Genomic DNA, 14,354 nt, shown 5'->3' on the forward strand with positions numbered 1-14,354 from the left:
AATCAGTTGTAAGTAGCTGGTTTTAAAGAGGTGTTATGAAATGTGCTTTCATGGGAGGTGGCTGTGGTGTTTGGCACTGCTCCTTCAATACAAATGTTGCTGAGTAGTATAGTAAGGCAGTGAGGTCATCTAGCTGACAAGGTACGTTTGTATCCTCCTTTTACCATTTTCTTTCTGATTTTTGTGTAGTCTTTAATGTTCCTATCCTGACTAGCTCTATGCAGGCCCCAAATCATTGAATCATTATGGGAATGCTGAAATACTTTGCTGACCAGGGATAAGGCTAAGCATAGTTCAGCCTGTTGCTTTGCTGAATCTAATGAATTTGCTGAACTTCCTATAAGCTTCTCCCCTATAAAAATCATCTTGCTTAAATGCATGAGCTAAGTAATAGAAGTGTCTTGAATGCTGAACAGAACTTGTTATTTGTCTGTAGCCCAATGCTACAAGTGTTGAAAGAGAAAATGGAAGGTTAACTTGTTTGCAGGAGTTGATTTTGTTTGGCTGTTCCTGTGAACATAAAAAGCCTTGGGTCACTGAATAATCCATGAGAAGCTAAATGTCTGCCAGTTGAGGTCACTATAAAAATATTCCTAAAAACAGTCTGCTGTGAATGGTAGAAAGGGCAGGTCTAAACAAGGCAGGGAGCCTGCAGTCACACTTCTGTGCAGGTCCCCACTGCCACATAATTCAGGAGCTGTCTGAAGCAGGACATAGAGAAGTGTTAACTTTAATGCTGCAGATGGAGAAACTGAGGCCCAGCAAGGCTGCCCACCTGGGAAAGCACAGTTAATAGCATAACTCTTATTTACAGTAGATTTCAGAAGGTGTCAAGAAGTTTGATGCATTCATGGGTCTGAGCTTAACCTTAATCTGCCAGGAAAATTTTGGCAAAGCGGAATTCCTGAATTCTACCTCATTTGATCCAGTGTTCAGAGATTAGGTATAAGGTGCACAAGAGCATGAGCTAAAGCCCCAAAATTTTTTTCAGGATATTTTGGGACTTTTTTTTTAACAAAAAAACCCTCCCTAAAAAAATACTGTTAAAGTGAGGTAACAGCAGACAATCAAGGCAGAGACAATAAAAAGGGGGTTCTTTGTTTCCTGAGGGCATCAGTGAAGAAATTTGTGTCCTTTCTCATTCTTGTACTAAAAATAATGTTGGGGGAAGGCGTTCATAGTAACCAAGTATGAAAGCTATTAAATGTTGTCAGTAGGAAGACTGTGAAATGTGTGAAAATGTGGAGGAAAGGGGGAGAAGCTGCACAATGGGAGATGGGATGGGATGCACTGCCAAGCAACTTAAGTCCTTGAAAAAAAACAAGCTTGCAAGTGGGCAGCTTTTGAACGCAATCACAATAAGTTCCTAAAATCCGTGAAGCAGAAGTGTTTTAAATCAGAGCTGAGGTTGGTCTCACTGGGATGAAACAAAGGGAGGAATCTGAGCCGTCTGTCCCCTTGCAGAAGCACGACGGGCACTTCACGGTGATCCAGCTGGTGGGAATGCTGCGGGGCATCGCCTCCGGCATGAAGTACCTGTCGGACATGGGCTACGTGCACCGGGACCTGGCGGCGCGCAACATCCTGGTCAACAGCAACCTCATGTGCAAGGTCTCCGACTTCGGCCTCTCACGGGTGCTGGAGGACGACCCCGAGGCCGCCTACACCACAAGCGTGAGTTTCTTATCTAATCTGAGCAGCTGATTGCCTGGTGCCTCTTCTGTTCTCTTGGGTTTCGTGTTGTTGGAATGGTTCCTGAGATATTAGAAAGTCTTTTTTCACAGCCCTGCAGTCAAAAAAGAAGTTGGGTCTCTGGTTCTCAAGGTTGTTTGTTTTCTCTTCTCTAATACATTCTTTCTCTGTGGAGGTCTGTCTGGCCGGTCAGGTTGAGGCACACTGGCCACCCTCTGGGCAGTGTTAGTTTTTTATACTAAGAACTAGGTGTACTTTATTTACAGTAATTTCCCAGTACCTATCACCTGTGTTAGACAGTCTGTCTCTACTTTAAACCAGTCCAGAAGTGTCACCATCACAGCAGGAGATGGAGGACAAGAAGAAAAAAAGAAAGACAGGACATGCCCAGATTCCTCCATCTTGCCTCTTGAACCCCCATTCTAAATCCCCAAAATTCTACTTTTTCACCCTGTGGTAAATTCTCTATCATTCTATTCAACCCCTGTGGCTTGTAAATCTTCACACAAAGCTGGTAATTGTTTCCATGGGCCAAAATCGAAGGCACAGGTGTCTTTGACTCCATGCCAAGGTCTCTGAGCCCTCCAGGGCAGCCAGAGGAATGTCCTGGCTTCTGACAGTATTCCAGTTTCAGGTTTGTCTGTGCCACAGGAAGAACAGTTGGAGTTGGCTTTATTCCCTTCTCAGTCATGTGATTCAGCAAACATGGTGCTAAGGGAAGTTGTTTTGATTTTTGGCTAAGGGATGTGTTAAGAAACTTTGGCAAAAGTTTATTTTAAGCAAATGTGCAAGTATAAGTGGGAGACCTTTTTCATTCTTTCTGGTTTTGCTGGCTGTGGAGGCTCTCTTCCCATGTTGTTTCCTCTTCTGGCAATTTGTGTTCCTTTACAAGGATGTGTTTGTCAAAGAGAGATGGGAGAAGAGAGACTCTTACCAGCTTCACTTTTGGAAGCACACTGCCAATGCAAGCCTGGCATTCATAAATTAGAATTTTAATTTTATTTCACTGAAGTTTGTCTTCTAGCAGAACATTTAGGATCTTCTTTGCATGGTTTAAGTCTCAGTTTATTAATACTTAATTCCTTGGAAAATGGGATTTGGGTGAGGGGAGTTGGGGTGGGTTATTTTGGTTTGTGGTGTTGTAGGGGGGTTCCAGTGAAGTGAAAAATTCTTGAACGTGACAAATGACAAGTTCCAATACACCATTTTTCCTGATACCAAACTACATTTCAGATGCAATTATTATCACAACAGTTAATTGCAAAGTGATTTTTGAGTAATTTTCATCTCTATCATTTAAACTAAAACTGTTTCAGAGGCAGATTGCATTCTCATTACTACTCTCACAAAATGTGCAGAATTTGTATATTCCCATGGTAGAGCACAGTGACAGAATTGTAATAGGGAAGATAAATGAACATTAAATAATTTATTTTACACTTTTTTTTTTCTATTCCACTTTAAAAAGTGATGTATGGTCAAAACAAGGAACTCATCTAATTTCTCTGTACTGCAGTAAGTATTGTGGTGCATCTACTGAATTCAATTAAGATATTGTAATGGGATTTTAGATCTTATATATTTATATGTGTAGAATAATATATTTACTTTTAGTTTAGGCCTAAAATAGAGGTGTTATGATAATTTTGCTGCAACTTCCATTTCTTAGAAGTCCTATACAAAACTGCAAGCTGACTTAGAGAAAAACAAGTCACTTTACAAGGTTTTCTATTGGTTTTAATATGCCAGCTAGGGGGGGAAAAAGACCCCAGATTTTACTTTGCAGCAGAGATTTCCTTCATTTAGTTCTCAAAACCTGTTTTGCTTCCCACTGCTTCTTAGTAAGAGGTTTGAAAGGGAAGATGAACATGGCTGCAGCTGAGCAGGTTCTCACATGAGCAGGGGCTGGCTGAGGGCCCTGGTGAGGAGCTCAGCTGGCGCCAAGTGCCCCATGGCAGGAGTCAAGGGACAGTCTCAGCTCTGAGCCCAGGATAATGGCCCCAGCTGGTGCCAGGCACTGGGAATGGCCAGGGAAGACACCAAATGAGAATTGGAGGCTTTCAGCTATTATTTATACTGTAATTTTCTACAGAGCAATTCATTTTACAGAATAGTTAGTGCCTGTCCTGGTCATCATGGCTAGAGCTGCTTTTAGTCAGGATGTGCTGTGCTGTGAAAAACACAAACAGTGCCATGACATATTCCTTTTTTCCTTTATCTGTGCTGAAGGACTTCCTTGAAATTGTAGAACAGGCTTTGTTGAAATGCTCTCTGTTTTCCTTTTCACCCTAACATGAGAGTCTGGTGTAGGTGTAGAACTCAGGAGTGCCTCAGAGCCACTGCTCCACGCTGCCAAGGCTGCAGCCAGGTGCTGGAGTGCCAAATGCTGCTGGGCTGGTACCTGGAGCAAGCCCAGCAGGAGGGGATGTCACAGAGGCTGATGGCAGTGGCAGCTCCCTGTGGCAGCCAGGCATCCAAGGGGAATCTGTTTCCACCATTAACCCCACCAAAGATCAAAAAGCTTTGAAACTAAGGTGGGGAAATGCTGTATGCCATTATGACATGAACAAAAAACTTTGTAAATGGGAAGAGTTCAAAGAAGTATAAGGGAAATGGAAAGCATTTCTAATCACTTATTCCTTCAGCTTTCCTGTCCTTGCAAGTGTGTCCTCACACGCTGACTGTTTTAGTCATTGTGGCAGAGCCTGCCCAGTTCTTCCTGTCACCTGTGGTCCTTGGGAAGTGTCCTTCCCTCATTCCTGAGGACAGACTGACAGCTGCAGTCCATCTTGTGTCACACTCACTGTATGAGCTGGGGACAGCCAGGTTTCTGTGGGATGCTCTTGCCTTCAATGAGCTCTATCCTTGGGGTCTTGTTCCCCTTGAGCAAGTGCAGCAGATTTCTCTCTAGGAACACTCAGCAGGAAGTCAAAAACCCTGTCAGGTTTTAAAAGGACTCAGTACAACTCTGACCAAAATTGGGTGGGGACACAAAGAAGAAAGGATTTGTCACAATGCCTGGGGAGGACTCAGGGCAGGCTTTCATGGTAGCAGAGGGACAGGAAGCCCACACTGGGTGCCAAATCCTCCTGCAGCTCTCACTGCCCAGCATTTTGGCACTGGCTCTTTTCCCCCTCATGAGCATCTTCCCAGCAGCAGGCCACGTGTATTCCTAGAGGATTTTATAGCAACTCTTTAGTTCCATACTGTGTTTCCAACATGTGAAGGTTAAACCCTCAATGTTCTCTCAAAGATTCTGGTGATTTTAGAATTCATGTTTCCCCTCCACAGAGATTTTTATTGATAACAACCCTGTATCTGTAAATGTAAGAAATCCACAGGGTGGGTCTGCATTTTGAAAAGTAGTATTTTAGCCTCACATCTCCCTGTACAGCACTGTCAGTGCTCGGAGAAAACTGATTATTTTATCTTCCCCTTTTTGTCTTAGTCCTGGTGTCAGAAACTGAAGGGTAGAATTGGATGTTTTCCTTGGAGATTATCTACCATAGACTGTAAGCCAAAAATAGACTTTTATATCTATGATGCAGTGGTCAATTATTGTGTGAATGTACTTTTTTTTTGTCTTCCAGCCTATTGAGACAAAGGTTGTAAATATATTTTGATTACAGGGTTTTTAGGAAATAAAATACTGATTCCTGTTTGTTACCTGGAATAAAAAAAAAAAAAATACAGCACGATACCATTTTAGAATAGGAAGGAGGAATTAAAAGCCAGGAAAATTTGACTGCACATCTCTGTGCTCCAGATTGATCAGGAAAATATAAAGCAAACTTTGGGATAATTGAGTACTATGTGGGTTTGCCTTTGGAGACAAAACTTTCATTTTTAGTAATGGTTTCCAAGGCAACACTTTGTCATAAAAGGACATTTCTAGTATATAAACAAGCGTTTCTGTCCATACAGAGAACATCTAGGCGCTTGCATTCCTGCTTTTAAATAGACTCTATTAGTAGTTGTAGATTTATTTAGTTTAAAATATGATTAGGATTCACATGTACTTTAAAAGGAACTACATGGCCCCAGAACAACTCTTTACATACAGCAAAATATTTATAATCAGAACAGAATTTGTGGCACTACTGCAAAAAGGACTAAACTAGTATTTCACTTACAGGTGATAGCTTAATAGTCTGCATTAAATCTGATTTTGAGCAAGACAAAAAGCTGCTACAAACAGAATTATATGATAAAGAAATGTATTCCAGATTTCTTCTATCAGCTTTATTTGTGAATTCATTCTGAATTCATTCATTCAGCCTTACCATATGAAATATTTTCTTCTTTCCATAATAGTAGTTAGAGAATTGATTTATTACATTGTATTTTCTGAATCACTTTGTAAACTTTATGGGTCTGACTCTTCTCAAGCCAGTTGGGTGAAATAACCCATCCAGGAAGATTTCAGACTTATTAGATTCATTAGAGGAGCAAAGATTGATGCCAATAATCTTTATTAATAATACCAAGTAGCAAAACTCTGAGGGAATCAGGATGAGACATTAATATTTTTTGACTTTGTTATATACTTTCCACTTTGCAAGACAATTTCGGATTTCCCTGAGTGGTACACAAGTAACAGGTTTGGGGAGAGAAGGTTTAATCTGCTGAAAAGTAAAACAAGATGCAAATGATTTTCCAATTAATTTGAGATGTTAGCAATAGTTTCTGAACAAACTGTGCTATTGCAAGCAGGTTGCCTGGGTATTTGCTTAGGGTTAGAATTAATCATGGACTGTAGAGTAAATTGGTTATTGGCAACCATTGAGAAAAAGAAGCTGCAAAGGTCTGCATTGGCATGTTTTCTTAAAACCCATTGGTGACCTAAGGTTGAGCATAAATGGTGTCAACTCTTTAGCTCCTTGTGTGACACAACATGGAGGGTGTGGAGCACCAGTCTGATGAGGAGGGGCTGAGGGGGCTCAGCCTGGAGGAAAGGAGGCTCAGGGGGGACCTTGTGGCTCTCCAAAACTCCCTGAAAGGAGCCAGGTGGGGTTCAGCCTCTGCTCCTGCTAATGAGTGACAGAATGAGAGGAAACAGCTTCTGGGGAAGTTGCTACAGGGGAGGTTTAGATTGAATGTTAAAAAAATAAAATATCCTTCCAAGGGTACTGTGTGAGATTATAATATTTTTTGCCAGACTAGAGCCACAGACCTCAGTGGGATCCCAAAGGGGTTGTCTTTGGATAGGTCACTTGGTGCCATCATGTCTCATCAGGATTCTTGTGCTCTTGGGCAGGATCCATCTTCTGCTGCCAGTCCCTGCTCTTAGCTGGGCCGAGGTTTGCTTTTACTGCAGTGTAATAGCAGGAATTCCTCTGCTGGGGCTCTCACATCAATATTTTGAAGAAGAGAGTAAATATCTCAGAATGTGGGCAGGAAGCAAGTTGACAAGAGCTGTGCTGATGTGTCCAGTTGTGAGAATTGCAGTCGTTGGTTTTAAAGTGTGTGACGGGGCTTGTGTCCGCTGGTGCTGAGATGAGCCACCTGCCCACGAGTGCCAGCTCCAGCTGGATCCATTCCCTTCTCTCAGAGGATGCCTGGGGCTGGAGACTCTGAACCTGCCCTCTTCAAGCCTCTGTCATCTGCTGTGGTGCCCTGGGCAGAGCATCCTCAAGGACAAGTAGCCAGCAGGTGAAGGAGTAGCCAGAGGATGGAGTGTCTTGGAAGAAGACTTTTTGCCTCTTGAGCTGTACCAGTGTGAGGTTGATGACTTTTAATTAGTAGCTGTGTGTTTAAAAGTAACAGGAATCCCAAACTGAGCCATTCAGTGCAGGGTGTGGTGCTTGCTGTTTATTTTATTTATTTTTGTTGTGTGTTGCGGCCCCTGAAGATGAAAATATGTGACGAAATTTAAACATTTGGAAATATTAATTTTCAAATTCTGTCTTCAGCTTTTATCCGGCTGTGATCCCAAGTTCATCCAAGAGTTTTTCTGGCTTATTTAACCCTACTTAAATTTAGTAATAGAAACAAATAGGCTATAAAAGACCAAAACAAACAGACCCTTAGGAAGAAGGTCCCAGGACAGGAACGAAACATTTATGTAAAATTAAACTCTCTCCATGTTTTGTCAAACTTTGCATTTCTGTGAGTACTCACTTCCACAGTCATTTGAGTTTTGAGAATGCATGCAAAATTGCATTTAGATTGCAGAAATTTAAAAGGAGCTTAATGATTGAATTCAATTATAAAACTTAATCTCATCCCTGCTTTTTTCTTCCACACTACTCCAAGTAGGTACTCCAAATATGGATTTGGCAGAGAAATACAGTTGGAAATTTGCATTTCAGTTTTTCATTCCCAAAATTATGATGTTGATGAATTCAACACAAGTTTGGCTGTAAAAAAAGTGGTATTTTATACTTCATTCCCAATGTGGCTTTCAAAGCAACATCCATCATTCATTGTAATCCAATTTAATTTCAAATCAGAAGAATATATTGTAGTGTAATCACTCTAAAGGATGTTGCCTTTAAAGATTTGCAAGCTATGCCTTTGTTTTAGCTTGGATTTCAGCTTTTTGTCTCTCTGGCTCCTCCTCCCATTTTCATATTCTCAAATTTGAGTTTTGAGCTTACATGTATGTGCTTGTGGTATTTCTCAGTTTGACTCCCTGAACATCTCTCAGTGGTTTTATTTACAAATGTTTCATGGGATTGAGAATGAACTACTTAGAAATCTGTAGTGCTGGTGCTCTTTGGGATCTTTGCATCTTAGGAGATAATTGATGAATCTGTTTCTGGCATTTAACCCTGAAGGTGGTTGCATTTTTTCCTCTCACAGATAGTCAAGTCTGTCTTTGTTGTAAGATTCAAAACTTGCCAGTATTCAATCCACACAAAGATGCAGTGTTACATCTCTGAGCAGATCTTAAGTAGCTGTGCAAGGCCAGAGGAGGTGGAAAAATTCAGTGCACTCACAAATAATTTCTGAAGTAAGAGTTAAAAGCGGATTGTGAATCTCAGAAAGCTACAGGTGCTGTTTTTGAAAAGACATGAGGCTGACCAAGGCCCCAAAATTACTGATCTCTCAGCTAGGCATGAAAACCTTGAAAAATTATCTGTGCACACTGGCACACTGTTCTCCTTGGAAACCAGCCCAATGAATGTAAGCAGTACACTTCTATGTGTGTGAGTACATGCACTGCATACTACGAGCAGTCATTTTGTTGTTAATTCCTCGTACTGTTAATAGAATTTTTTTTAAAGCTAACAATTTTCAGAATATTAATCTAATTTCAGACACAGCTGGGATTTGATTGCATGCATTTATAATTTTGTATGAGAATTGTAATTTTCAAACTACAATTGAAGAAGCTATTGTAAACATGCAGAACGTGCTTATACATATTTAGTGAGATCTTTATTCACTCAGAACAATCCTGTCCACACTTAGGAGTAAAAAAGTAAGAGTACTGGCATAAAACCAAAGTTATTGCTCTGTTGCTTATTCTGTGAATGAATGTAATCTTGAATGCCTGTTTTGTTTATTGCAAATGAAGGATCACAGTTCACTTAGGATTTTAGTATTCATTGTATCAACCAAGGTGCAGTAAATCATAAAATACCTTTCCTGTGCTGGAACCCACCTGCACTATGCACAGCTCTTGATGCACTGTTTAATGAGCTTCAGGGCAGTCCATTAAGGTCAAAGCAGATGCTGTCAGCTGACAGTAATTCCCATAGGTTATGGTATTTTGATCTATATAAAAAGCAGGACAATCTCTTGAAAGCCTTGAAAAAGAATGTAGCTTATTCATGTAGGTGGTTTTTTTTTTTTTCTTCTCATTAAAAACTACTGATACCTTTCAAAGATGAGTTAAGGAACTATTATAAAATTTGTTTACTGAATGCTTACAAGAGGTAGGAAATTTACTGGGAAAAGAAAACCATTCAGCTCCAGTGAGCCAAACAGCTCAGCTCTAACTCCTTTATTTAGTTATTGCTAGGTGAAAGGAAATAAGATCTGAATGATTTTTCGTTTGCATTTGTTGTACCACTCTCAATGGGAATTTATGAGCCACATTAAATACCACTGTAAAAAGTAACTACTCTGCATACAGGCATATAAAATTTCTGGGTTGAAAATTTGAAGCACTTGACTTCACCAGGCTTTTGTAAAGCTTCATAATTAAATCTTGACATATTACACAGCAGGATGTATTATGTCCATGAGTATAATTAAATGAATTCTTGACTCTAGTGGAAAAAAAAAAAAAAAAAAAAAAAAAAAAGGCAAAACCATCCACCTGTTGGACTTGGTTATTTAAAAGCAGTCAGTTGTTCAGGCACAGTTCAGGTGTAGATTTCAAAGCTCACGTGGAAGGAGCTTGGAGAGGAGGAGACTCATCCTGTGTCTTCAGCTGCTGTAGGTCATTGATGGTTGTGTCTGGTTTCCCCGGCTGTGCTGAGTGTTGCTCTGAGCTGGCTGTGTCAGCTGGAGAGCAAAGAGTTGTGACCCTGGAAGAGATGGAATATTCTCAGCAGTGCTGCTAGATTGTGATGAAATCCTGTTTATTTTTCAGAGTTGGGAATTCCTGTGTGCTAAAGATCTGACATGTGGTTGCGCTGTGTTTTAAGGGGTGAAGGGTTTTCTAACTGGTTCCTGAGGAATTTCCTTGCATTGTATTTGCTTGTGACTGGCTAGGCCTGTTTCTTAATGACTGTCATCAATTGGCAATTTATCAAATGAGAAAGAAGCATTAAAATTTCAGAGATGCTATCTATGTTCGTGTTCCATGCAAATAAATGGTAACACAGAAAACAAATTCTGTTAATTTAGCAAGGACTTGACCCTAATTGATTTTAGCCTGGGATTCTGATATCCAATCTTCAAAACAGAAGTCTGGGGAAAACCAAGATTCCTTTTCTTCTTTTACTTAGGCAAAGAGAGCAAGGGGAGATTTTCTGGGGGCAAATATCAGCATTATGGATATGTTGAGTCACCATGTGGATGTGTTTTAGTGGTGATGGGGTAACGAATGAGTGGACTGGATGAACTTAGAGGTGTTTTCCAAACTAAATGATTCTGTGATTCTGCCTGCTTCTCTGGCTAATATTGCACACCTGGGAGGGTTTAGGATACATTAGTGATGGAAGAGTTGACAGATAACAAAAGAGTATTTTTCTATATTGCTCAGATACTCTTTATACGAACAATCTGCCAAAGGGTAGATCCAGTAAAATATGAAATGGGAGAGTTCTAGCCTAGTATGATTTTTGCTTTTGTGTTTAGATGCAGTAATGATATTTCATAATTTCTTCTGGGGGAACCTGTGGCCTGATTGCTATTGTGTCAAGATTTTGGTATTCACTTCAGCTAGTAGAAGGAAGTAAAAAAAAATGCACGTCTCACATGCTGATGAATTTTTCTGCTCACTTTGATAATAATTGTAATATTTCTCCTGTACATGATATCAAAGTTGTTGTAAATGGGATTCTGTAATTACAGAAGGAAGTTTCTGAAGCAAGGTAGACACATGTGTTAAACTTAATCTACTTTCATATTTCTGTAATAGAAATGTTAACTTGGGAATAAGACTGACCTAGTTATTCACCTAAATTAATCCCCAGTGAAATCAACCAGAGGAGTTTCCAGTGACCATGTAGGAGTTTGATTTGCCCTAAATCAGAAGGATAACTACAGAAAGAAGCTTTTCACTGTTGCCTTTTTGCTTACAAGAATAAAAGCTAGATTATCTTCAGTCATACACAAGCACTTGGGAATCTCGCTTGTGTGCTTTCCTTATCGATCAGATTTTCAAAACTTTGCAATGGTAAACTTTCAGTTCCTTGCATTCTTTTTTAGTCTTGCTCTTTGGCAGACTTTGAGGATAGCAGCTTCTTGCCCAGCTGTGAGTTCTTCCCTTCTTTGTAAGGGGGGTTTGGAGGGGGGGATGATTCACAGTTTGTGGTTTCTGGTTTTCCCTTTAAGCAGAATGTCGCAGGAATATTGCGGCACGCTGCTCGGCTGGCTGAAAAACGTGCTGGGTTGGTGTGACTCTGATAAAATTAGGTCAGACATCACAGTCCTTGCTCAGTATCCACTCAGGCAAAACTCCTGTTGAGGCCAATGGGAGTTGTGCCTGACTAAGCACTGTGGGATTTTACCCTTAGTATCTAAAGTATTTGATCTGTTCCTTGCGCTTTTGGAAGTGCTCTAGAGGCAAATCTGGTGTCTTGTCCTTGGCTGCCTCACTGTGGCTGCATCCTCCTCAGCCTGAAGGCTCACAGATTCTTGTGCCTCCCAATATTAAGCATCTCTTCATTAACAGAATATTTAAAAAAAAAAAAAAAAAAAAACAGAACTGCACAACTTCATATTTACAATATTTAAAGTAATTCCAAAATCTATGTCCAGTAACTGTGTGTATTAGTGCATGAGAAGGAAATTATGTTTTTGTGTTCTGGACTCCTCGTTCCACTTTTTTCTGCTGTAGAGCTGCAGAATTTTGTTTTCAGTTGTGAGGGCTTGGGAGGGGAAGAATAATTTTTGCTCTTAAGAAATTGCATGGCTTTTTGTTGTCTCCTATAAAATATTTCACCAGTTCATATCATTGCCTGTGTCATATGAGGCTTTTGGTTCGTAGTTCAAATGTCAGAAATTCATTCAGTGAGGACCAGGGTCAGTTTTGTGGAGTAAAAGATTTGGCAAACTGAGTCTTTCAAAAACTCAAACTCACTCCTATCTCGAAATAGTTTTGTTTGCAAGTAAGGCATCAGATGAACATGCTTAACTGCCCTCACAAAGAAATGTGTGGCATTTGGATATAAAGAAGGATATATAAAGACTTGAATCCACATGGAAGATCTAATTTTCTTCTTAGTAATGTCAGCATGCTTAATGTTATGATTTTTCATTGTTTTTCTAAAATTAGCTGAAGTGCATTTTGAGATGAGACTTCTCATCCTCCCCCATAACACCAGATCACTGACTGTGCTTTCATTTCTGCCCTAATTTTTATCTCCCTTTGTCTTCACTCTCAGTGCATTACCTATTAGTGCTTCCTCTGCTTCCTCTTTTCATTGCATCTTGTTTTATATCAGACCCTCTGGAAGTGGAACTATCTCTTTTTTTTCCATCAGGCACTCTGCTTTTCATTTAAATTCCCTCTTCGCAGAAGATCCATATCTGAGGGTTTACTACAAACCCTTTTGAATAAAAATGCAGTCACCGTACTCTTTATTTAAAAAAAAAAGCTCTAGGGTAAATCTCATCATAAATGTGTTGAACAGCTCCTTAGAAGCTTGCTTATCCTTACTCAGGCTGAATAACTCCAAAGTCTTCAGGACTTCTCCTGAAATGAGTACTCCTAAACATGGATAAGGTGTTAACCAGCATGAACAATTACCTTTAGATCTTTCTCCCACTGTAGCTGTCACAGTGTGTACACTGTGCACTAAAAGAACATTTGGTAAACAACCAGTTGTAGCCTAAGAAAAACATGCTAGAACCATTTCTCCAAGGTGAGGAAGCTGGGAACAATTGTAAAATATTCACCTCTCTTTACACAGCCTCCCTTAAATTTATCGTTTTAACACACAGAGTGAACTCCAAGAAAATATTAATTTCATGCCCAAATCCTGCTAGTCAACCACCACACTTAACCATTCCTCTTATTTCAGCCTCTTTAGCAATGTCATGATTATAGATTAATTTATTTTATTTTTAAACACAGAGAGGCTTTTCAGTGCTGATACACTCCCAGAATTACAGGAGGAGCACTATTGATTAAATATGTAGGCAGACATGCTGTTCATAGTCATTTTTTCCTGGAGAAGCATGGGATGTCCACCAGCCTGGCCCTGGTTTCATTCTGTGTCAGAGAATAAGCCTTGCACAATCATGGCAGTGTCACTTTTGTATTATGCTTAATGTACTTAAACACATTTCTCAGAATTGATCGCTGAATTTTCACCAAACTATTGATGAAATTGTTGGCTTAGTGAAAGTACCTGTGATGAAGAGACTCTCTTCAGCTTTTTCTCTAACAAGGTAGAATAATTGATTCAAGTTGCCAAATAATGTATTCAACAACATCTTTAAGTAAATGTTCTTGATATAAAGTTTAATTTGGTCTTTTTTCCCTTGGTCAGATTTTTGATAGAATTTTCTCAGGAATAGCTCTCTGCCTAATCTTTTCCTAATAAGTTTAGTATACTTCATTACAGGAGTGAAGTAATTCAAATGTGTTTTAAAAGTAAACAGCTCCTGTGCTGGGGCTGTGGTATACTGAGGATACTTTTCAAATGTTCAGATGCTGATTAGGGCTGAAAATGTATTCCCAGAAGTTGAAAGAGCTGGTGTGTCTGTCTTGAGTAACAATGATTCAGTTGTGTTGTTCTAAATTGAAAGAATATATCATACATTGGTCTAGAACTACCCAGTAAATATTTGGAGTTGTTAAAAGGGGAGGAAGTCAACAGAGCACCCTACAAATCATCCAGGGGAGTCAAGGATCCCTATTCCAGCATCTCTAATTAACACTGTGTAATTACACATATTTAATTATTCTATTTAATTTTTTTGTGCTTAACCATGTAGCCTGGAAATTTTATTTTGCAGAATTTCCAGTTTAATATGTCATGTAAAAATATTCCTGTAGCCAACTTTTCTGGGTAAGAATGGAAGCAGGATTGCCA

At 39.7% G+C, this 14,354-nt stretch overlaps 1 protein-coding gene across 2 annotated transcripts in view; it reads left to right on the forward strand.

Annotated features, from left to right (window-relative positions):
- Positions 1 to 14,354, forward strand: part of EPHA6 (EPH receptor A6) — a 597,075-nt gene that overhangs the window by 555,053 nt on the left and 27,668 nt on the right. For both annotated transcript variants that reach the window (XM_059493881.1, XM_059493882.1), the window contains one exon: positions 1,465 to 1,674. In XM_059493881.1, the coding sequence (XP_059349864.1) occupies positions 1,465 to 1,674 (210 nt within the window). The remainder of the gene's footprint in view (positions 1 to 1,464; positions 1,675 to 14,354) is intronic.

Source organism: Ammospiza nelsoni, chromosome 2, assembly GCF_027579445.1.
Source record: "Ammospiza nelsoni isolate bAmmNel1 chromosome 2, bAmmNel1.pri, whole genome shotgun sequence".
Taxonomy (NCBI): Eukaryota; Metazoa; Chordata; class Aves; order Passeriformes; family Passerellidae; genus Ammospiza; species Ammospiza nelsoni.